This window comes from Rattus norvegicus, chromosome 4 (genome assembly GCF_021556685.1).
Source record: "Rattus norvegicus strain SHRSP/BbbUtx chromosome 4, alternate assembly SHRSP_T2T, whole genome shotgun sequence".
Taxonomy (NCBI): domain Eukaryota; kingdom Metazoa; phylum Chordata; class Mammalia; order Rodentia; family Muridae; genus Rattus; species Rattus norvegicus.
The window spans coordinates 154826816-154852923 of NC_141537.1; the positions used below are offsets into that span (position 1 = coordinate 154826816).

At 43.4% G+C, this 26108-nt stretch overlaps 1 protein-coding gene across 10 annotated transcripts in view; it reads right to left on the minus strand.

Moving 5' to 3' along the window:
- The window catches only part of Erc1 (ELKS/RAB6-interacting/CAST family member 1), a 306255-nt gene that overhangs the window by 15105 nt on the left and 265042 nt on the right, over window positions 1-26108 (minus strand). For all 10 annotated transcript variants that reach the window (XR_015685325.1, XR_015685323.1, XR_015685324.1 and 7 more), the window contains 1 exon segment: window positions 9518-9706. Coding sequence is in view for 5 of the 10 variants with exons in the window: in XM_087656198.1 (XP_087512324.1) it covers window positions 9518-9706 (189 nt within the window). In the remaining 5 variants the exon portion in view is untranslated.

The following is a 26108-nucleotide window of genomic DNA, read 5'->3' on the forward strand; positions in this document are numbered from 1 at the left end:
GCTTTGGCTGGTGCCCTGTGCACTAATTTTGAAGGGCCAAGAGAATGGGAATCACCTCCTATAGAGGAAGGTCCCTAGAACACTAGAGGAACGGTGGTATACTGTCACCTTCAAAGAGTAAGCCAGTCAGCCCTGGTGGCTCACTGAACAGAAGCACAGTTCCCAGGTAAGGGGTAGACAGTCACAAGGACATGTTGCCAAGTGTGGGATCTGCTTTATATGGATTTGCAGTGGCATGGTCTAAACAAACATGGTGGACTATCTAGAATTCCAAAAGTCTTGTTTGTAAGTTGATTTGGCAGTACCTTACATTTTCTTTCAATCATCTGCTAACTAGAATGAACTGAGACTTGCTCACCATTTTCAGAATGAAAGAAACCCTCCCTCCTGCTACAGGGATCTATCACAACAATAGCAGCATTCCGGGGAGCACAGAACCAGGCAGGGTGGCTGGCCAGTCCCATGTGTTTAGTTTGGCTTTCAGAAATAATGTCAAAAAGGAAAGGATAAAGAACAACCCCCCCCCCCCACTGGCCCCAAAACCAAACAACGGCTTAGGAAATCTAATGCTGAAGCTGTCAGGAATAAGACCTTGTTGGGGCTGAGATTTAAGTGCAGAACCAGCGTGAGGCCCACTGCATGTCCAGCTGATGTCTCTGGCCAAGTGAAGGGAAGAGAGAGGGGAGCTTTGCAGCCACTGTGGCATGTGCACAACACACCTATTCCCAGGACTGTGCTTCCCAACGTGTGGCATCCCATATTGGTGTCAGTGATAGGCGAAGACTCCTGTGATCACCTTGCTGATTTTCTCCCTAATTTTTGAGCAAGCCTGACATATTAACTGAATGGTTACTCCTGGAGAAAGTGACAGGGTGATCCTTTAGTGAGGTACACACTGCTGGTCCAGGAAAACAGAATCATGGGAGGTATATATTAATGACCAACCTTTGTTGTCAGGTGGGCTCATCTAAGTGGTCCCTTAATGAACACGGCCATTCATGGATGACCACGTCGGTGGTGAGACGTAAGTGTCACACAGTGACAGAGAATGCCTGTGTCTGACTTGGCTGGCATGGAGATAGATGGCGATAGGGTTGTTGTTACTAATTTTTACATGTTGAAAGGAAGAAAGTATGGGATATGATTTGAAAGCTTCTTAAGGAAGGTTGGGGCTGAAAGAAAAATATTCACATAATCTCTTAAATCTCACACTTTTGCAGTTTTGTCACAGGTCCAGAAAGGTAGAACAGAGATATTTCCAGTCTAATCTGGCTCAATGAAGACCTAAGGCTCTCCATGCTATGAGCACAGCTCCCCAAGAAGCATGATGAAGCCATGATATGACCTCCAACATCTCATGCAGCTTTGGCTAAACCCGAGAAGACAAAGCAAGCATGTGGAGAACAGACAGCTTTCCTTCAAGGGAGTGAGACACTGAGAAGGTGTGCTCAGCCTTCACAAAAAGTGCAGGAGGAATTCAGCTAAGCACAGGCAAGGGAAGAATGGGAAACCCTGGAATTCTTCTGCATATAACCTGAGAAGGCTAATCCAAGTAAACCAGAGCTCAGAGAAGGCTGCACATGGCCCTGAGCATTGTCCCCAGTGTCTGTGGACCACTGCCTATGACTGCATGGCATCACAAAGGACTTAAGGCAGAACACTAGAGTTCTACTGTCCTATAGGGAACAAGCCCTGAAGGGGTTAACAAAGTCTCATATACTCCTGATTACTCACTATCCCTAGCCTCCAGAAGAGCCCAAGGCTTGGGTGGTGCACTCAGTCACAGTACCCTGAGACACACTCAGCCTGAGCTGGCACCGACTACACTGGCAGTACCATGACAAGAAGTTCTGCATTTGAAAGTGTCAGTTTCTCCTGGAGTTGACCCTGAGAGAATTAATTAATTAATTAATTAATTTCCTAGGCTTCAAGGAGCAGCAGTGCCAATACCTGGACCAGAAGCTTCATTTGCCACCTGGCCTTCCCATCCTAGATGAGGCATTTTACCTCCTTGGCTTCAGCTGTCTGGAGACAGGCGCTCTTCAGATTCATTCCAGACATCATGATGCCTGACTAAGCAAAGCCCATGCCTGGGTTGCCTTAGCAAATGAGAATCAAAGGATGAAACCCAGCTGGAAGGCACAAGCTTTTTCTAGCTTGAGGAAGCTCATGAGAACTCCACTGCACCTCCTCTGGGTCTCATCAGCAGGAGCCAGAGAATCCATACTTTATCTCCCCAAGATTTCCTCCTTCTGCTTGCTGCATTTTGAGTTTAATTCAGGGGTCACTTTCCATAGGAATGAATGCTGATCGGATTGAATTTTGCTTCAGCCTTGCAAATGCAGAGTGATATCCCATGGACTCCGATGTATCAAATAGCAATGACGTCACAGAATCTGGAGACGAGGATGCTTTAACACCATGTGTACTACGATGACAAGACTAACCTTGTTTGCTAGGATCACTGGAGTGGGCACCATGCCTGGTCCATCACACGAGCTTAAAGTCACCATCACATCACATGCCTTTCTGCCAAGTCGGAAATAAGATCTGTCTGAATCTGGCTCGCAGTCAGAGTTTGGTTTAGAAAGTCAAGACTCAGTCTGATAACACTAAAACCATTACTTTTCACTGATAAGGGCCCCAGGAACAATCTTACTCAGCAGACTTGATCTTCAGGGCTGACCGAGAGCATGTGCTAGGTTCAGCACTGTCTTCTGTGCCTGCAGCCTTTGCATTAAAGGCGGGCTGAGCAGTAGGACAGCTGTGCTGTGTGTCCCATCACTGTATCCACCCCCACTGTTCTGATTTCATTCATTAATGACGGTGTTATGGCTTTGTGACTATAACGACTCTTCAGAAACGCCCTGTTAGCGTGTACCTCACTTGACTTTCTGGGTGGACATAACTAGCAGCCCTAAGTCCTCTGAGGGGGTGCTGGCTAACTCATGGGTGTGAAGTTCTGCATTACCTTTAACCTTAGGGCAAAACCCCCAAGGCTTATTTGGAACGCAGATTCTAGAGTTTCCATAGCTGGTATGGTAGTCAGCTGAAACCCTGAACGAGTGGCCCAATAGCAGCCAGCCTCTGTACTAGTCCAGTGCTTCTGTGGACTGAGCTGTGTCTAGCTCATATTTACAAGCTGAAGCCTGAATCCCTAGAACCTAGGGCCTGACCTGTACGGCTGGTGCAGTAGGCAGTAGCAGTGTGGATGTGAAGACATCATGGATGCTCAGGTGCACAGGCTAGGTCATTCGAGGACACAGTGAGAAGTCGAACACCAGAGAACCAAGGCATTCCAGAACCAACACCCTGAACCTTAGATTTCCAGCCCTTAGAGTGAAGAGAAGATACAGTTCTATGTGAGCCCCTTACACAGTGTATTTTAGCTGGAAGAAACCAATAGACTGCTGTTGGAATGTAAAGCCTTGGACTCCACCGGCCATTAATATCTTGTTCTAACTCTCCATGTTAGGAATGACAGTGAGTGTGATCTGGCCCCATCTTCTGACTCAGAATCAGAAGGCTTTCAGCACCTAACGGCAGTGGGCCCAACAGCAGTAGCTAGACTGTCTGCTAGGTGGCTGGTATGGAGGGTAACTCCAGAATAGTTGGGAGTTTTCAGACCAGGCAGGGGGCTGTCAGTATTTTCCTTGATGGGGTGGTGTTGGTAGTGGGGGCTGGGGTAGTTGGGTGGGCTTTTCGTTATGGGTGGTGGTCATGTATATAGTGGGATATGGCAGCAATATCTGAATGTATACTGAAAACTGCTTGTGTATTACGATCCCTTTTGGTTCTGTCCTGGGAAGTCAAGTTCCATTGGAGAAAGGTATACTCACACAGCCACTGTTACCTTCCTGTGTTCATGCAGGAGCTGTGGCGTGCACCACTGTAGACAAACCTTTGGTAAATATCTAATACTCTGAGAGAGAACCAGGGGTAACTGATTCCAACAGCATGACTGGACTGGAAACTTCCATTTCCACAGGTTTGGGTTCTAGTGTCCAAAGCCAGTGTCCTGTTAGCTTTGAACCCCTCCTGTGTTGTCTACTCAGCTCTAGGCCAGAGTCCTCCTCTTCACAGCAATACCCAGGCACCCTCCTCTGCCCCTCAGCACTGGGATTATGGGTGCATGCCACTTTGCCTGGCTTTTAAATGTGGGCTCTGGTGTGTGTGGGTCAAACTCAAATCTTTATGCCTGTTGCACAAGCATTTTTATTAACTGAGCCATCTCTCCAGTTCCAATTTTTACTTTTTTTTTTTTAAATAAGCTTTCATTGCCAGATATTTCAGCATCCAACTAGCAAGATATTCTGGAAGAAGAAAATGCCAGATTGTGAGAGCAGAGCTGAGAAGAAAAGTGAATCTACCATACTGTGTATTTTTCATAAATGTGTCAAGACACACACAACATGCACACATTCCTGTGCTCAGTTCTGAGGCAAACACATTTATCTTTGGGGCTCTGCTATTCTCTGCTAGACGGCTGCTCTTGCCTTTTGCAGCCTCTCACGTGCTGCTGCTCCCAATGCTTTGGACAAGACTTCAGCATTGGAGCTGAGAAAACAAGTTCAGACATCACAAAAAGAAGAAAAGCAGATCACAAACAGAGACTGGGAACCAGAACAAAGTCTGTCACCCACCAAGAGCCATTCTTCTTTCTCCTCTCCCTGCGGTTTCTCAGGATCTGTCCCCATCAGCTCCTGCGTCCCTTTGACTCACTTGGGTGGCACAGCAACCAGGCAAAGCCATCCAAGAGGCAAGAATAGAATGTCACGCCTATGGCCAGTGACTGATGAGCCCCAAGTGGCCCTGTGTTTAGTACTGCACTAGCATGGTCAGTCTTGAATCCACTTCTTTCAAAAGAGGGATGGATGCAAGTTACTCAGCAATTGGAGAGAACAAATGGAAAGACAATGCAATAAGACAAGGCCTGAGCTAAGTTTTGGAACAATATTTTCTGAAAAATGAAAATGGGACCAAGTGCTGGGAACAGGGATTAGACTCTGAGCTCAGTGACCCAAAGAGCAGCTGCCTGATACAAAATTACTCCAGTGTGGTTCGACCCGATGGAAAGTTACCATTTAGGGTGGAAAAAATTTTTGTTCTCTGTTTCTTAGTGGATTTTAGTGCTTTAATAGAACCTATCAGTTGAACTGCTTTAACACTTCAAAGGGAGGTTAGAGGTGAGGTGTGACATTTAAACAGCAAAATACTGACATACAATATAATTTACAATCATACATATAATTTACAATCATGCATGCATACATGATTATATACATGTAGAGCACACAAGAATCTCAGGAGGATAGAAGACAAATTCAGGTGTCATCCCTCAGGAGCGTCTATCCTACGTACAGGGGACTGAACCTAGGGCCTCACAGATGCTAGGCACTGACCTATAGCTCCAGTTAACCTTGTTGTTTTTGAGAAAGGGCCTCTCACTGGCCTGAAGCTTTCTGACTAGGATGGAATAGCTTCCCAGCAAGCCCCGGGTTCTACTTGCCCCTTCTCCCCACAGCTGGGATTACAGATGTGCCACAGCACCTTTCACTGTTAGTTATTTATTGAGACAGGGTTTCTCTGTGTAGCTTTGGCTGTCCTGGAACTTGTTCTATAGACCAGGTTGGCCTCAGTCTCATGAGATCTGCCTGCCTTTGCTTTCTGAGCACTGGTATTAAAGGTGTATGCCAACAACACTACCAGGCTTCAAAATTTTAAATTTATTTTCTATTTAAATGTTTTTGTATGTATGTATTTATGTATGTGTTTAAGTATGTGTAGGCATAATATTTCTGTACAGTGTATAAAATTTACCCTTGTGTTATTCAAATGCTGATTTCTTTGCCCTCATATCTTGTTTCAATCCAGATATGGCATTGTAATGCTTATACCAAGAATCTCCTGTCTCAAGTTTGTGTAAATGATTCTTATCATTTATCCTCTGCCTTGTCAATAAATGCTGATTACTCAATGGCTGAGCAGAAGAAAGAATAGGGCAGGACATCTACCAGCCAGAGGAAGGAGAGAGGGAGATTCAGATCGGCCAGGAGGATGGCAGAACTGGGGCTGTCAGGAAGTTGTCCAGAGAGATATGGAAACACAACTGAAGCCCAAAGAGCCAGACCAATAAGAAGAAGCAAGTACATCGGGGTAGTGGCTGGGAGCCATATTACTTTAGAGATTAAGGTAGAACTGCTCAGCTACTGAGGTGCAGTTTAAAATAAATCCTAGTTTTTCTGTATGGTTTTTGGGGTCTAAAATAAGGTTAAAAAAATACAACTGCTGGATTAACTTACTAATTATATTTATATTAAAAATGATTTTTATTTGGCACCCAATGTGGGGTGTGAAATGTATGTATGTATGTATACATGCATGTATGTATGTATGTAGTATCTATTATCTATCTATCACCCATCTGTCTGTCTGTCTGTCTGTCTGTCTGTCTGTCTGTCTGTCTGTCTGTCTATCTATCTATCTATCTATCATCCGTCCGTATCTATCTATCTATCTATCTATCTATCTATCTATCTATCTATCTATCTATCTATCTATCTATCTATCTATCATCCGTCCGTCCGTCTATCTGTGTGTCTGTGTCTGAATGTGGGCATGTCAAAGTCTCCGATGGACACTCTCCGAAGTCCATCTTTACCTTGGTTGCCACTGCTTACACTGGGCTAACTGGCCCATTAGCTTCTGGGAATTTCCTGTCTCTGCCTCTTATCTCCTCTAGAAGCACTGGGATGTACTATAGCATCTAACCTTATGTGGGTGCCAGGAAGGCAAAGCCTGACCCTTACACTTGCATGGCCAGTCCTTTACCCCCTGAATGACCTCAGCCTCACACTTGGCTTTTATACACAGGCTGTGGATCAAACTCAGATCCTCAGTACTTTAGCAATGAAGATAACTGAAACTTAGGGCTTGTCATATATATATATATATATATATATATATATATATATATATATATATTTTTTTTTTTTTTTTTTTTTTTGGAGCTGGGGACCGAACCCAGGGCCTTGCGCTTCCTAGGCAAGCGCTCTACCACTGAGCTAAATCCCCAACCCCTTGTCTTATATTTTTGAGACAGAGTCTTATATTAGTTTCTTTTCTGTTGCCGTGATAATGGAAAGAAACTTGTGGGAGAAAGAACAAGAAGCTAAGAGCTCATAACCACAAGAATGATGCAGAGAGGGCAAAATGATGTAGGATGAGGCTGAATGAAACTTTCAAAGCCTATTCCTAGCTCTGTACTTCCTCCAGTAAGGCTGCACTTTCTAAACCTTCTCAAAAAAGCATCATCAACAGGGGACCAAGTATTCAAGACCTGGAGCCTATGTGTTAAACATTCTCTTTTAAAACACCATAGAGAACATTTTATCAACTTCTATAGTTTTTGGAGTTTGAAATAGTTTACAAAAAAGTAATGTGATGTGGGCCTGGGGAGATGGCTGAGCAGTTAAAGTGCTTGTCCTTTAAGCAAGAGGACTAGAGTTTGGAAACTTGGAATCCACATGAGTGCCGTGCTGCCAGCTTGGTAAGGAGGCTCCCCTAGGCAAGCCTGCTAGCAATACTAGCCACGTAGGCCAGCTCTGGGTTTCATTAAGAAATTTTGTCTCAAACTAAGGCCTGAATACCTACATGCTCCCCAAAGCTTAAGAAGAATGTACTGACTTGTTTTCAAAATCTGCATTTTATGCAGTCTGTACAGAAATGAACAGGAATACACAGGACTGACCTTGAGGATGTTAGGGAAAGAAGCTTTGCAAGGGTGAAGGGCGGGTACAAAGGGAGGGGAGGGGAGGATGAGTGGGACTGAAGTGCATCATGTAAGATTCACAAAGAACCAATAAAAAGTTAAAAAAAAAAAAAAGCTTTGTATAACAGCCATAAATACATGCTTTGTGTGAGGATCAGAAGATTCTGGGAGCCTTCAAATGCTATCCTTCCTCATCACCTGCTGTGTGAGAATGGAGGTGCCCATTTTATACATGTAGACCACCACACACCTACTCCTTACCTGCTGTGGCTGCCCTGGAGGTCATAGACCTCCAACCTCCTCTTGCAATGCTCACCTCCAGTCCAAGCTTCAAGCTGCTGCTTTGACAGGGCCAGAAAGTTAGATAGGTCACAGATCCTAGGGTAAAAGGGTGTGCCAACCAGATCCTAACTCTATTAAGAAGGACCAAGAAGAATCACACCCTTTAGTTATACTCCCCAGCAGTAGATATACAGGACATATTTACAGTAAAGACCACGCCTCAGTGACACACTGAGGAGTACGTAGAACATGCAGCAGGAGGAGAGGACACTTCTGGGTACTACATTAACCTGAAATTCTGTGGTGAAACCAACCTTTACCTAAAAATTGAAAAGTGAGGCAATATATGTTTAATTCAGTACATATTTAGAAAATAATGTTATGTATGTTTTCTAGTGATTTGAAAATAAATAAAAAATTATAAATCAATTAAACATGATATTTGGGGCCTAAAAAGTCAGCTCAGTAGGTAAAGCACTGCTGCACCAGTCTGAGGATCTGATCCCCAGCACCACGTAAAAAGCTGGGTGTGTGTGGCCCATACATATACAGCCACCAAACTAGATAAGATGGATGAAGCAAAGAAGTGCAGGCCGACAGGAACCGGATGTAGATCGCTCCTGAGAGACACAGCCAGAATACAGCAAATACATAGGCGAATGCCAGCAGCAAGCCACTGAACTGAGATCCCCAGATCCAACGGATCCCCGTTGAAGGAATCAGAGAAAGGACTGAAAGAGCTTGAAGGGGCTCGAGACCCCATATGAACAACAATGCCAACCAACCAGAGCTTCCAGGGACTGAGCCACTACCTAAAGACTATATACATGGACTGACCCTGGGCTCCAACCTCATAGGTGGCAATGAATAGCCTAGTAAGAGCACCAGTGGAAGGGGAAGGCCTTGGTCCTGCCAAGACTGAACCCCCAGTGAACGTGATTGTTGGGGGGAGGGTGGTAATGGGGGGATTTTGGGGAGGGGAAGCACGTAAAGAGGAGGGGAAGGGGTTAGGGGGATATTGGCCCGGAAGGGGAATAACAATCGAAATGTAAATAAGAAATACTCAAGTTAATAAAGATAAAAAAAAAGCTGGGTGTGGTTGTGTGTGCTTATAATTTCAGAGCTGGGAAGGGAGAGGCGGGAGGGAGAGGCTGGAGGATCCCCAAGGCTCACGGTCAGTCAGTCAGTCAGTCAGTCAGTCAGTCAGTCAGTCAGTCAGTTAGTTTACCTAAACTAGTGAGCTCCAGGCCAGCAACAGACACTGAATGAAAAATAGGAAAGCCGAAAGCTTGTGAAGAATGACATGTGAGAATAATGTCTGGTCCATGTGTGTGTGTGCCCATGCACCCATGCACCCACGCACACGCATACACATACACAGTACCTGGAACCATGTCCTTATCCCCAGACACTTACCATCCAGACAGGGAAGTGTGCCTGGGCCACAGCTTAAACAAGACCTACCTGCTCCTGAGTCATCTTCTGCAGCTCATTCTCCCAAGCTGCCTGTTCACCATCTGCATTATAGGAAGCTGGTGGAGTGAGTCCACGGAGGATTAAGGGGTCTCGGTCATGGCAGAGGGCTGTCAGGTGTCCAATATACAACTTTAACTTGCTTCTATTTTGGTCAAGTTCTAAAAGGGGCTGGATGATCTGAGGTAAGAAAAAAGGAAAGTCAAGGTTAATCTGAAATGAAAAGATTAAATATCCCTTGTGCCCCCAAACTAAGATGAAGCTCTCAGAACTACTGCAATGTTCATAATTATAGAGACAAACGGTTTCACAGTGTTGTTTTCCAGGAAGTTAGGAAGGACTATGGCTGAGCATATCAATACCATACGGAGAACTCTGCACTGAGGCAGGAGACTGAGACAGGACGTGTGTGTGTGTGTGTGTGTGTGTGTGTGTGTGTGTGTGTGTGTGTGTGTGTGTGTGTGCGCGCGTGCATACATTTTAAATTATGAATTATATTTTATATTATGTTGTATGTGTGCCTGCTGTAGCCTGTGTGGGAGTCAAAGGACAACCTGTGGGAGTCAATTATTTTCTTTCACTGTGTGAGTTCTGGGGATTGAACTCAGGTCTTCAGACTCGGTGATATCTTTACTGCCAAGTCATTTTGCCAGTCCAGACTAGCTTGTTTGTACAGAGATGTTGTTTCTTTTTTTTTTTGGTTCTTTTTTTTTGGAGCTGGGGACCGAACCCAGGGCCTTGCGCTTCCTAGGCAAGCGCTCTACCACTGAGCTAAATCCCCAACCCCTAGAGATGTTGTTTCTGATGTCCAAAGCCTCCAGTGACCCTACAAGTGCGCCGTGCACTTCTTTTCAAGAGGCTGCTAGAGAAAACTGCTCATCTGAAAGCCTGGGCCACAAACTTCACATGGTCTTCTACCTCCTAGAATGGAAGAAAAATTCAGTCTCTGGAGAAGGTGCGTGTTGTTCTTGGCTTAGACGTATGATGAGAGAACTCATTACTAAATCTGTCTCATCCTGGCCGAGTTCCCTTCATTCATTTCTCAGAGGGTATCTGATATTCTTTCTCTGCACAGTGACTAGTAGGTCTTTGCATAACATCAAGTACCTGACTCACAGCCAAGGCCCGAAATCCTCACTTGTAGCATTGGCTCTGTGTTTTTCTTAAGAGACCTGCTGTAAATTTCTCTCCTATCTGGTTCTTTCTGTCCTATCTGAATAACTATTCCCCGCATTCTCTTTGGGAGTATATTGACTGATGGATTCTGTTTCATGTTTCATGTGACAGCTCTGGGGACAAAACTCTGGCCAGGCATTGGCAGTGAGGTCACAGTCCAAGGTGATCAAAAAGAGCCAGTCCAAGTTTTGCATTCCAGTATGCGGCTAGAGCAGCCGTGGGAGCTGCTAGGCCTTGACAGTTCCCAGGTCAGACACCCCAGAAACTTGTACCTGCTGCATGCCACTAGCCTGACATTTTTCTATTACAAGACACCTGTATACTATCTCATGTATAAGGGATTAGATCATCTTCAACTAGAAAGAAACACCAACTTCTTTATGAATCCCACAATCTTTACCTCAAGTTTAGGATAATATAAAACAAAAGTGGGATCTGGATAGACAAATTACAGAAAAGTCAGTCAGTTTGGCATCACTCTAGTTTACACAGACACAGACACACGCAGACATCCACAGACATACACGGACAGACATAGACAAATAGACAGACAGACAGACAGACAGACACACACACGCACACACACGCGCACACACACACGCACACACACACACACACAGGTCAGCAGGTGTGGTAACAGTTCTGTAAGAGCATTTTCTATATATGAGAGACAGATAAAAAGATCCAATCAAAGAAGGAAAAGGTGTTGAATCAAAGCAGATGGTTACAAAGTGAAGGATTCAGACAGTTCTTTACAAACAACACTAACTCCTCAGAAAAGATGGTTTCATTTCTGAGCCCTGATGCATACTCACCATGGAAAGAGTGAACATTACAAGAGGCTGGCACAGTGGTGTACTACTGCCAATACCAGCGCTTGGGAGTCTAAAGGAGGAAGATCTTGAGTCTTTGCTAGTCAGTCTTATGTCAATTTGACACAAGATTAAGGAGGGAACCTTAGTGGAGAAGATGCCTCCATAAGAAGTAGTTGGAGAGCATTTTCTCAATTAATGATTGGTGGAAGAGGGCCATTCCGTTGTCATCCTTTCTGGGTTCTCTTTTATCTTTTCATGCTACATCAGTGATATTGCATATAATTTCTACTGCTTCAGTGGACCTTTTGCATATTTGTTTGGGGCAGGTCTGTTGACCTTGCTTGTGGCCCGGCTGAGCAGGGCCTTCAGAGATGCCAGGAGAGACCAAGTAGCGGCCATGCTGGGGCCACACAGTTCCACAGAGGTCCTTTCCCTGGGGCTCAGCTGAGTCACCACAGAATGGAAAACACCATCAATCTCAGTTTAGAATCAGCAGATAACACAATCACTGGGCACGGAATTTAGCATCCTAAATTCACCAACTATTCTGTTAGACGTTTTCTGGTGGCAGATCCTGGTGGATTCTGCCACCTGAACAACAGCCCCCGGCTTACATCTTGTCTGCCTGCTCCTACAGTCCAAAAGAAGTCCCCTCCGCCTGCCTTCCCTCTCCTCTCTCCCTGGGTTTGCTAAGAAAGCAAGCTGAGCAAGCCATGGGTCCATAAACAGGTGGGCAGTGCCTCTTGGTGCTTCTCCATCAGCTTCTGCCTTGTTGGAGCTCCTATCCTGACTGACTTCAGTGACAGTAGTGTGAAGTGTAAGCTGAGAAATCCTCTTCCTCCCCCAACTTATTTTGCTCACAGTGTTTTGTTGCGGCAATAGACAACCTAACAAGGACAGTGAGTTTGCAGCAGTGTGACCCTGTCTCAAAAATAAATGAATGCTTTTCCTGTCCTCCCTTCTACTTTTACATCCCTATTCCCCATACCACTTGAGTTCATACCCAAGGAAAAACATGATGATACATACACGTACACAATATAATACACACACACACACACACACACACACACACACACACACACACACACACACATATATACACATATATAGTCATATATAGCTATATAATTTAAATAGGACAAAACTTAAAAATGACCTTTTGGTCATAACAAATATACCCTGAAACGTTCATTTTTAAATTTTCTCCTATTTAAATGTGGGTGTTTTCACCATTCCATGGTTACCTAATTTTATAGAGTGTGTCTATGTGTGGTGCTGGTAATTGAACCTAGGGATCATACATATTAGGGAAGTGCCCTATCACTGGGCTAGGTTCTTAGTTTTTAATATAAAATTTGGGAAAGGGCCTTGCTATGATAAACAAGTTGGCCGTGAACTTGTGGTCTCCCTGCTTCAGCCTCAGAAGTAGCTGTGATAATGTTTGTATAACTAGACCCAGTTCTGTAGTTACAAACATTAAGGAAAATAAGTTACAACAGGAGAAAAATTTTCATTCTAGCTGTGAGTTGTTTCTTCATAAGAGGATTTGTTATAACAGATTCTGTAGCTAACTGGCTTCAGGGGCCAGCGTTTGACTGCACTAGGACGGTGATTAGAAGGTGTTTGCTTTAACTTCATTTCTATTTAGCTAAGATAACTAGTGAGTTTTAAAAGACTGAGAAACTATATATTTTTCAGAGTAGAGAGTGAAGGAAGATTCTACAATACTCTATGTGTATGGTTCATTACCTATGAATTCTAAACATACAGGTCACTTGACACTTCAATACCAGGATAGAACAAACAGAAACACTTCCTACTCCATCACACCCATCCAATTATGACAGCCTATTTTTTCTCTTCTTACTCTACTCCTGGGGATATTTGTTTGTTTGGTTTGTTTTATCTTGAGATAGGGACGTCTTCTGAAGGCAAGTTGAAGAGATGCCATGCAGGATCCATAAATATTGTCATCTGTCCATACACAGCTTCAGTACATTATGATCCTTGAAGCTGAAGGTGTGATCCCCCTGCTTCATCTTCTTGAAGCTGGGATTACAGGTCAGAACCACTAAACCTGGTTCTCCTGATCTAAGAGTAGGTTAGTTGGTTATAACACTCTGAGAAGCTATCCATGTCCTTATCACAAAGATCAGATGAAAAGGTGCTAAAAATTATTTAGAAACAAAAGTATTTGCTCTTGGGGAGCTAAAATCCCATTGTTTGCAAGATGTTTTTTTAAAAGTTACATTTATTTCTTTGTGAGTTTGTGTCATGGTGAGCATGCACAGGCCAGAGGACAACTTGAGTGGATTGGGCCCTGGGAACTGAACTTCCATCAGCAGGCTCGGTGGAAAGTGCCTTTACCTGCTGAACCATTTCTGCTTTCAGAAAACTGATATTTGGTGCCCAGTACCCATTTTAGGTAGCTTACAACTGCCTGTAATTCCAACTCAGTGGACCTGATGTCCTGTCCTGGCCACCACCAGAAGAGACACCTGTAAAACACACACACACACACACACACACACACACACACACACACACACACACACACACGCGCGCGCGCGCGCACGCACGCACGCACGCACGCACGCACGCACACACACACACACACACACACACACACACACACACACACACACCCTTTAAAAGTTCCTATACATGTGTCAGCTACTCTCAGTCTTCCTAGAAAATTAGTTTTCCATCTACCAAGAGTCTTCTGTAGGTGCTTACAATTCTGAATCAGCCCTGTGTTCTTCTTTACTCGCTGACATCTACAGAGGCAGGTTTGCTGTTCACACATTAACTGTATAAATATTAATGGGCAGTTTTGATTCTTTGTTGAGTTACTGCCCACTGCCTTTCAAAGTAGAATGTAGCAGGAAAGTCCCACTATTAATTGACTGACTAATGTTCACCTGTCTTACTGGCATTCTCTAATAGAGGCCTAGCAGAGAGAGGGGGAGGCCGCAGAAAAACGTTCACCACTTCTACATTTCTTCTAATTGAAAAGAAATTTTAGTTGAATATTTTAGTTGACCAGGGAGAGCAAAGACAGAGTGTTCAATTCTTTGCAAAGTTGTCAAGCTAAATATTACATTCTCACTTAAAGCACCTCATTTATGAAAGAGTTCTTTAAAAATATAGAAAAACTCTACAGTATTTTTATTACATCAATCAGGTATACTGCCTATCAAGTCATAATTAATGAAAAGAAAAAATTAACTCAGTTTAGCACTTTGTGAATGTCCTGAGAGGAATGTTGTGTTCTAAGCAATGGGAAGACGTAGTTCTACTGCATATTAAAAGGACTTATGAGATTAAGTAAGCGATGTTTTGGGTATACATAATAGTTGAATTGTATAATAAATTTATTCTTGTTTTAGCCTTTAATTTTGAAACTGATGGCGAGAATCCTTGAATTGCTAAATAAATTATTTGCCTTGATTGAGATTTAGTCTGACTTAGTCTTCAAATATGTTTATGAAATCTAAGCTTTTTGTTTTAGTCCGCTGGGATGTAGCCTTTGAGACAGTGAGCCTTGCTGTCTGAAGGACAAGCCAAATGGTGACTAGATTCCCACACGTTTGGTGTCACAGTCACCCCTCGCTAATCCTACCAGAAAACAAGAGGAGGTAGAGTACCTCATTCCCCTCATCTTTCACAAGAAATATATAGGATAGATTATGCCAGCAAGTTCTAGACTGCACTGGCTTAGCTGGAAGGATGGAACGGCCATGTTCATTTAAAGTATGCCAATAAACACCTAACACTTCAAAAACAAAAACAAGGAGTAAAGGCTAAGGCAGAAGCGGTTAAAGCAAGAGCATCCAGAGCTGAGCCCCGCCCTCCTCTCACAGCTCTCTCCATCTGTCTGGCCAGCTCTCTCGGATTACACTGTGACCATTATGCATATATTTTCCACAACACACTAAAAACATCTCCCAGGAACACTTAGGTTATGAGATAAATCCTTTGTTTCAACTTGACAGCTTACTTCATAAAAGAAGAGAAATTCCTAAAATGTTACCCATATTACGGTGTTGACAAAGGACTCAGGGTTTTGGCTCTGTACTACACAGGATCTGCATCCTCGGGATCTTTGGGATGACCTCTTATCACCACATTAATTAACAAGAGATACCTGACCATTGCCATCTGTTTAATAAAGTTTTTGGACCAGAAAGTCACTGGGCCTGTCACCCTCTCTGCAGAGAGGGGAGATGAGGGGGGACACTGAGCATGCAGGGAAAAATAGTGCAAATCCCTTGGTAAAGATGGACAAATGTGTGAGCAAAAAAAAAAAAAAATCTTTTTTTTTTTTTTGAGAAACCGTCTTACTGTGTAGCTCTGTCTGTCTTGGAACTCACTATGTAGACCAGACTGTCCTCAGATCCACCTGTCTTTACTTCCTAAGTACTGGGATTAAAGGCGTGTGCCACCACACCCAGTGATTAGAAATATTATCACTAATAAATACCTGGCTCTAAAAGGAGAAACTTCTCTGAAGATCTAGGATATAAGGGCTGGTTAAAATGTAAGCTTGCCTATGAAAGCTGTAAAAGATTTTAAAGTATGAAGAACTATGGTAATCCTTTATGAAGATAAATCATTATTTTTTCTTAGTTTTATAGTTTAGAATTCTGCTGTGAGCTTTCCCCCAAGACAGCATCATCACTGCAGAAAGGGAGCCAAATGTACCCTGTTTCCTGACGTTGGACTCAACCTTGACAGGAGGTGGGGATGTGGTTGGGATGTAATCATGCATCCTCACCACACAGCCACTTCCTGCATTCTGGTTATTTCCTGCATGCAGTTTAAAGTGATGGCACCTACTGAGGTAAAGTGCTTTACCTACTGAGTCATCTCACTAGCTTTAATCCACTTCACAGTAGCAGTCTACCCAGATTCTTTTCTCAGAAAGAATACGTTTGGCTCTGTGAAACTCACTGGGGCAGTTAATGTTGAATGCCAAGTTGAAAAGATCTACAATCACTGGGAGGCAGCCTTTGGGCACACCTGTACGGATTATCTAGCTTAGGTTGGTCTGCTCATGTCTCTGAGGGGTTATCTTGGTGGTTAGGTTAACTGAGGTGGGAAGTTGCACCATCAGTATGGGCAGCACTTATCCTTGGGCTCATGTCCTCGACTGCATCAAAAGGAGAAAGCTGGGAAACATGAACACGCGCACTGTTCACTGCGTCCTGAGCGCACATGTCAAAGAGAAGCTTCCAGCTTCTGAACCAGGCCTGACTCAGAACTGTGAGTTTTTCTTCTTTAAGTTGCTTGGTCAGGGTATTTTATCACAGCAGCAACAACTAACCAGATACCTTGTAGTCTAAAAGTTCTAAATGACCTGCTCAAATATGTGCACTATACGACTCTGAAGCACTCTTGGTCTTTCTTAAAAGAGTCTCATGTAATCCAAGCTGGCTTTGAATTTACTATGTACCTGAAGATGGCCTTGAACTTGTAGATCTTCTTACTTCTAACTCCCAAAAATTGAGATTTCAGGCATGCCCTATTAAACTTACAATTACTTACTATTACTTTTTATTAAAGTTGAGCAATTCTTTAAAAATATTATTTGGAAACCCAAAATGATCCCTGGCCTGATGTCACATGACCCAGGTGGGCAGGGCAAGCCTGAAATGACCCCGATCAGGTACCAAGGATCACCCAGGCCTAGATCAACCCCAACATCTACACCATCTATGAGCTGCTCAAGTGCATGAAGGGGCTGGTCCTACAGATCCAATGCTGCAGGATCCCCATGACACAGAGGAGTCCCAGTGAGATCCAGTACTGATAGAGTAGTGGAAGCCGAGGGCTCGAACCAGAGCAGTGACCCACTGCAATGAACATAAGTAAAGAAGTGTAGACAAAAGATATACTGTGAGACACACCGTGACATAACACACAAATATGTGACAGCTTCCACAATAGGAAGTTGCAAAGGCGGAGAGTTGGTACAAAGGGACAGGGCGATGAGGGGAGGATTGGGGTGCATGATGTGAAGTTCATAAAAAAAAATCATAAAAAGTTTATTCATAGTCTCATTCATATCCCCCCCCCCCCCATGCGCTAGGTGATGAATGTGGAGTTTAGAGAACAACTTGCAGGAATCTGTTCTCTTTTTATAGCATAGTGGACGGTAAACTCAGGCCCTTAGGTTTGGCAGCAACACTCACTATCCTCTGTGCTGTCCTGGCTTCCTTGTGGGTTTCAGCAGCTATGTGCTTTAAGAGATTCTATGGCTGATGGGAGATAGCAAATTCTGCTTGTGTCATCCACAGGGTCAAGCCTCTCTGCCTTGTCCATTTTACCAAGCATTGGATCTGATAGGCTTCTGTCACATGTCCAGCTATTAAACCATTAGACATCCAAATATGCATAATTCCAAAGAATATGGCAAAGCCATTCTAAGGAGAGCATTTTGAGTTCAGTGTTATGCAAGTGGCATACATGAAGGGTTTCAACTTCTCCTGGTTTGGTTAATATGCTGTCTTACCACTCATACATTTCTGTGAACGAGGACTAAGCATCAGTTTTGTGTGTTACTAAAAGCACACACACTCACTACCAGCACGGGGAGTAGAGTGTGAGTGGACTAGAGTGTGAGGGGACTAGAGGCCGGGCTGTTCTCAACAGGAGTCTGCTGTGTGCTGGCACGTCTTAGAGTCGCGACAACTTGGAGCTCTAGTAAAGCACAGGTGTTTGCTTGGCTGTTTAACCTGTGTGTTCCATGTCAATCACTACACTGATGACATTTTATTAGCTATCCTGGAGCTAAATGAGCTTAGGTGACGCTTTGTAACCTATGAGTTTAAGAAAGAACTGATTTGGATTGGTGTGGTCATTCACACCTGTAATCCTAGCACTCAGGGCACTAAGACTAAGACTAAGCCTGCCAAGAGTCTGAGGCCGGCCTGGTCTACAAATTAAGACCTGGTCACAAAACAAAGAAAACAGAGATTCACTTACTTTGGACATTGCTATAGCAACAGCTGATGTGAAATCCAGCAACTCACAGCCTGTTTAACACAAATAATAGTAGTGTGTGTCTATCTGTTTGTCTCTCCAGAGTCTCACTATGTTGTCTAGGGTAGTCTTGAACTTGTAATCTTCCTGTCTCAAACTCCTAAGTGCTAGAATTCTAGGTCAGAAGCAGGCAAAGCCCTTGCTTGGTGACATCATGCACTAATCACTGGGTATCCAGTTTCAGAGGCTACCCTCTGACATGGGGGTTGGAGGTGGGGAGGGAGGGAGGAAGAGAGAAAGGTATGGAGATGGGAAGGAGAGAGACAGAATACAAAGGTGTGTAAGGTGCTGTCTGTGTCACTTAGGTTATATGCTAAAACCTCCAGTTCTTTGTGAAACAGTGCAGAGTGGCTAAGCAATGTAATGTTGTTTCAGAAGAGAAGCTCAAGTTTTGGACACAGACGGACTGGTTGAATTCTAGAACTGGCCATACTCTAGTGGAGAAGCCTACAACACTGGCAAAGAGAGCCTCTGCTTTGTTAGCTTCTCCAATAATCACCAGCAAGGGGTCATTATCTATACAATGGGAACGTTCATGCTGTTCTGTGAGGATTCAAGTACATGTAAAATAAACCCCAGTGCTAGGCTGCACCAGGGACTGGAGAGGAAACAGAGGAAACCAGAAACTGGAAAATTAACAGTTTGTGGACCACATCTAGCACTGCCGCCTGCTTCTGTATGGTTCTGAGTTAAGGATGCTATGTACATTTTTCTCTTTTGGAGACAGGGTTTTCCTTTCTATGTAGCCCAGGTTGACTTCAAACTCATAAGCCTTGTAAATGCTGGGATTATAGACTTGTGGTCTTTTTCTTTTGCCATTTCCAGTTCTCAAAAAGAAAAATCTAAAGAGTATTTGTTTTGTTTTTTTCTTTTTTTCCGGAGCTGGGGACCGAACCCAGGGCCTTGCCCTTGCTAGGCAAGCGCTCTACCACTGAGCTAAATCCCCAACCCCTAAGACTATTTGTGATACACAGAAACTATATAAAAGCTAATTTTAGAGTCCATCAAGTTTTATTAATTTATAGCCACACTCAATTGTTTATGTGTTGTTTATGACTGCTTTTAACACTATGACAGAGAAAACAAATATTCTGACAGATAACATGGGATTTGTAAAGCATTTACTATTTAGAAACTTTAGAAAATATTTGTAAATTCATAGGCTGGAGAGGCAGGTCAATGACAAGGAGCCCTGGCTGCCCTTCCAGAGGTCCCTGTTTCAATTCCTAGCACCAACATAGCATCTCACAACTATCTAACTCCAGTCTCAATGGATTTGAGATTCTTCCAGCCTCTGTGGATATGCAGTGCACAAATATATATGCAGACAAAACACCCATACACATAAAAACAAAAATGTCTTAAGAAAATTGCAAATCCTTATAACAGTTCAACCTTAGATAACAAAGAAACTAACATTAGAGAAGAAATTCTTATAACTTCTCAATTAACTAACAATTAATTATTTAAAAAAATCTATTGACAACAGGTATTTATTACCGTTATTGCAGTAATAGTGACTCCATGAGGACTTAGATTTGGCAACATCATAAAAAGAAATGTCTGAAGTACAATCCTTACTGATGCTTATTATGATTCAGTTGAAATATCAAGAAGAACAGTAATGAGCTTGTAAGGTAAAACTTAAAGTCACTGAACACAGGAACTGAGAAAGATGATGGGCCTATCTTCCTTCCTCGTGGAGTGGAAGGATTAATACAGTACAAATGATCTTACCAAAGGCAACCTACAGATGTAGTGCCATCCCTATCGAAATTCTAACCCAAGTCTTCATAGACCTTGAAAGGGTAATTTTAGCTTCATATGAAAACACAAAACCCAGGATAGCTAAAACAATTCTGAATAATAAAGGAACCACTGGGGACATTGTCATCCCCGATTTCAAGGTATATGACAGAGCTGTAGTACTAAAAACAGAGTGGTACTGGCACAAATTAGACATGTTAATGGAATTGAACAGAAGACCCAGACAGAAATCCACACATGTTTTTAAATAATGAGGCCACAAATACACACTGGCAAAAAAAGATAGGATCTTCAACAAATAGTATTGGTCAAACTGGATGGCTGCATGTAAAAGAATTCAAATAGATCCACACTTACCACTCTGCACAAAACTCAATTCCAATGGATCAATGACTTCGATTTAAAACTAGACACTAAAACTAGAAGATAATGTTGGGGAATAGCCTTGAACTCATTGGCACAGGAAAAGACTATCTGAACAGAACACCAATAGTGCTGGCACTAAGATCACAATGAATAAATGGGACTTCATGGAACTGAGAAGCTTCTAGAAGGCAAAGAACATGTCGATCAGACATGTAGGCAGTCTACAGAATGGGATTTTTAAAAAACAAAACAAAACAAACTAACTCTACATCCTAGAGGACTAATATCCAAAAAATATAAAGAACTACACAAACAAACAAAAAAACTAGGTATCAAAAAAAAAATCCAATGTAAAAATGGGTACAGATCTAAACAGAGAATTCTGAACTGATGAAATTCAAGTGGCCAAAAAACACTTAAAGAAATGGTCTTAGCCATTCTGACTGGTGTGAGGTGGAATGTCAGGGCCGTTTTGATTTGAATTTCCCTGATGACTAAGGATGCTGAACATTTCTTTAGGTGCTTTGTGGCCATTTGATATTCCTCAGCTGAGAATTCTTAGTTTAGCTCTGTACCCAATTTTTAAATGGGGTTATTTGAGTTTCTGGTGTCTAACTTCTTGAGTTCTTTGTATATATTGGATATTAACCCTCTATTGGATGTAGGATTGGTAAAGATCTTTCACCAATCTGTTGGTTGTCATTTTGTCCTAATGACAGTGTCCTTTGCCTTATAGAAGCGTTGCAATTTTATGAGGTCCCTTTTGTCTATTGTGGATCTTAGAGGATAAGACATTGGTGTTCTGTTCAGGAAATTTTCCCCTGTGCCCAGGCTCTTCCCCATTTTCTCTTCTATTAGTTTCAGTGTATTTGGTTTTATGTGGAGGTCCTTGATCCACTTGGACTTGAGCTTTGTACAGGGCGATAAGAATGGATGGATTTGCATTCTTCTACATGCTGACCTCTGGTTGAACCAGCACCATTTGTTGAAAATGCTATCTTTTTCCCACTGGATGGTTTTAGCTCCTTTGTCAAAGATCAAGTGACCATAGGTGTGTGGGTTCATTTGTGGGTCTTCAATTCTATTCCATTGATCTACCTCCCTGCCTCTGTACTAATACCATACAGTTTTTATCACTATTGTCTGTAATACTGCGTGAGGTCAGGGATAGTGATTCCTCCAGAAGTTCTTTTATTGTTGAGGATAGTTTTTGCTATTCTGGGTTTTTTTTTATTCCAGATGAATTTGCAAATTGCTCTTTTTAACTCTATGAAGAATTGAGTTGGAATTTTGATGAGGACTGCATTGAATCTGTAGATTGCTTTTTGCAAAATGGCCATTTTTACCATATTAATCCTGCCAATCTATGAGCATGGGAGATCTTTCCATCTTCTGAGATCTCCTTCAATTTCTTTCTTCAGAGACTTGACATTTTTGTCATACAGATCTTTCACTTGTTGGTTAGAGTCACACCGAGGTATTTTATGTTGTTTGTGACTATTGTGAAGGGTATAATTTTCCTAATTTCTTTCTCATCCTATTTATCCTTTGAGTAGAGGAAGGCTACTGATTTGTTGGAGCTGATTTTATACCCCGACACTCTGCTGAAGGTGTCTATTAGGTTTAGTAGTTCTCTGGTGGAGTTCTGGGGGTTACTTAAGTATACTATCATATCATCTGTAAATAGTGATATTTTGATTTCTTCCTTTCCCATTTGTATCCCTTTGACCTCCTTTTGTTGTTTAATTGCTCTGGCTAGGACCTCGAGTACTATATTGAATAGGTAGGGAGAGAGTGGGCAGTCTTGTCTAGTCCCTGATTTTAGTGGGATTGGCTTTAAGTTTCTCTTCATTTAGTTTGATGTTGGCTATTGGTTTGCTGTATATGGCTTTTACTATGTTTAGGTATGGGCTGTAGATAATTGTAGTCCCCAGTGATATTTTGACTCCACTCCATTAGAGATCCACGTAAGAAGAAGTACCCCAGAAAACAAAGATAATACCTGCTTACTGGGGCTGGACAGAAAGTTCAGTGGTTAAGAGCAGCTGCTGCTTTTCCAGAGAACCTGAGTTCAGTTTCTAGCACCCACATAGAGGCTCACAACTCTTTTCAGCTCCAATTCTAGGGCAGGCATCTGATACCTTCTGCCCTCCTTTGGCACAGGGCACACACAATGTATACATACAGGCAAAATGCTGACAGTTAAAAGAAAAAAAATACATTTTAAAACAAATTAATATTTAGTGCTGTCTTATGTTACCATATTTTGGTATGTGTTGTACAGCAAAGAAAATGGCTACTGATGTATAGCAGTATGGATGGTGAACTCTTGTAGAAAAGGCATTAACTGTATTATGCCATTTATGCTTCTATGCCTTTGCAAACACTATCCGTGACTTGTGTAAGGTCATATTTGTCTCGCAGATGTCTACTGCTCCTTTAAGAGTTACCTCAAATATCATAGTCCAGTTTAACTATTGAGTCTCTACTGAGATTTCCCATGGTAATTTGTAAAATTTTTCTTGTAGAAAATCTTTTTTTGTAGTGTTTAATGGTCTTGAAACATTTATTTACTCCCCATGAACCTGGTATAGTTATACAGAATATGACTAGGAAATATTTATGGATTAATTTTACTTCTCACTTCAATCAGTTTTAAACCAGAATAATGAAAGCTTTAGGCCACATATACTACTTGAATTCGTCTATGTTTGACTGAGGACTCAGGTGTAAACAGCAAAGGCGTGTGTGGAGTGTGGTTGTTAAAACATGAAATACCATGCTAGACAGCCCGAGTCAATTCCAGGAGGACAAAACAATATGAATAGTAGATTTTAAAATACTGACCAACCAACAAGATGATGAGTGAAGTTAAGATATTTTCATTTGATATCCAGAGTGCCAAATGCAAAATCTGAGTAACTTATTTCACAGTCACAGGAACAGGAGCTAAAGACCATTCTGTTTGCCAACTCCTCCTCATACCCAAAGTCTGTGATTCCAGTCTTGAAATCTAGGAATAGCCACAGTTGACCATCTTTCAATGGAGTCTTGTTAACAAGTGTTTTGCCTTAAAATCTGAATTTTCACTGAAAGAATGAGCCATCTGTTTTGAATATTTTCTAGACTAAGCCTCTATTTGTACACTGCTTTGATCTCTTGGCATAATGGGGAAGCGGTGATGCGGTCCAGCTCCACCTCAGTCAACTGCGCTCGTTTAATTCATCCCACAAACTCGGACTGCCAGGCCCGGCTGGAGACCTGGTCTCATCCTAGCGCTGGAAGAGGGATACATCATAGGGGAGGGGCTCTTCTGCTTCGGTTGATAAGATGGTTCTGTGTCCAAGAAAATGTTCATTTAACCACAAATACCTAAGAACCCTACCAGAGAGATGTATAAAAATAACTGTGGGGAGTCAAGGACAAGTTAACAGAAGTAGTGCCACAGAGTCCTGCTTAACAAAACTGCTGTTGAAGGTCCAGATAAGACAGACATCCACTAATAGCCCTCCATAGCATCACCTAAAAAAACAATGTCACATGATAGCAAGTGCAGGCCTGTCTTTCACAGCATCAAAGGGGCTGTACAGAATGATAACCTCAGGAGTTGAGTCCTGAACTTAATATGCAGTGTGTTAGGAAATGTACTAAGTCTTGGACAGCTCACCCAGGGCGCTTACATACACGTGGTATCAGATTAGATAGCAGCAGCAGCTCTCTGCTCCCAAACCCCGTGGGAGAGAGACCTCACCGCCTGATCAGGTGGGCACTCCTGAGGCTGCAGAGCGGAGGAGACCACCAACACTGCCCACCCCTGCCCACATCCCTGGCCCAAGAGGCAACTGTATAAGGCCTCTGGGTTCCCGTAGGGGAGGGCCCGGGAGCGGCAGGACCCCTGCGCCTGAGACACTGCCGGAACCTGAAGGAAACAGACCGGATAAACAGTTCTCTGCAACCAAATCCCGTGGGAGGGAGAGCTGAACCTTCAGAGAGGCAGACACGCCTGGGAAACCAGAAGAGACTGCACTCTGTGCACATCCAGGCGCCAGAGGAAAACACCAAACGCCATCTGGAACCCTGGTGCACGGAGGCTCCCGGAAAGAGCGGCGCAGATCTTCCCGGTTGCTGCCACAGCGGAGAGGACTTAGGCAGTACCCCATGAGCAAACTTGAGCCTTGGAACTGCAGGTAGGACCAACTTTTCCCCTGCAAGAAACCTGCCTGGTGAACTCAGGACACACAGAGGCAAAATTCCTCTAAGGCCGGGCACTTCCTGTGTTTACCGGAAGTCCCACACCGGCGGATCCCGGACCGCAGCAGCTCTCTGCTCCCAAACCCTGTGGGAGAGAGACCTCACCGCCTGATCAAGTGGGCACTCCTGAGGCTGCAGAGCGGAGGAGACCACCAACACTGCCCACCCCTGCCCACATCCCTGGCCCAAGAGGCAACTGTATAAGGCCTCTGGGTTCCCGTAGGGGAGGGCCCGGGAGCGGCAGGACCCCTGCGCCTGAGACACTGCCGGAACCTGAAGGAAACAGACCGGATAAACAGTTCTCTGCACCCAAATCCCGTGGGAGGGAGAGCTGAACCTTCAGAGAGGCGGACACGCCTGGGAAACCAGAAGAGACTGCACTCTGTGCACATCCAGGCGCCAGAGGAAAACACCAAACGCCATCTGAAACCCTGGTGCACGGAGGCTCCTGGAAAGAGCGGCGCAGATCTTCCCGGTTGCAGCCACAGCGGAGAGGACTTAGGCAGTACCCCACGAGCAAACTTGAGCCTTGGAACTGCAGGTAGGACCAACTTTTCCCCTGCAAGAAACCTGCCTGGTGAACTCAAGACACAGGCCCACAGGAACAGCTGAAGACCTGTAGAGAGGAAAAACTACACGCCCGAAAGCAGAACACTCTGTCCCCATAACTGGCTGAAAGAAAACAGGAAAACAGGTCTACAGCACTCCTGACACACAGGTTATAGGACAGTCTAGCCACTGTCAGAAATAGCAGAACAAAGTAACACTAGAGATAATCTGATGGCCAGAGGCAAGCACAGGAACCCAAGCAACAGAAACCAAGACTACATGGCATCATCGGAGCCCAATTCTCCCACCAAAGCAAACACGGAATATCCAAACACACCAGAAAAGCAAGACCTAGTTTCAAAATCATATTTGATCATGATGCTGGAGGACTTCAAGAAAGACATAAAGAACTCCCTTAGAGAACAAGTAGAAGCCTACAGAGAGGAATCGCAAAAATCCCTGAAAGAATTCCAGGAAAACACAATCAAACAGTTGAAGGAATTAAAAATGGAAATAGAAGCAATCAAGAAAGAACACATGGAAACAACCCTGGACATAGAAAATCAAAAGAAAAGACAAGGAGCTGTAGATACAAGCTTCACCAACAGAAT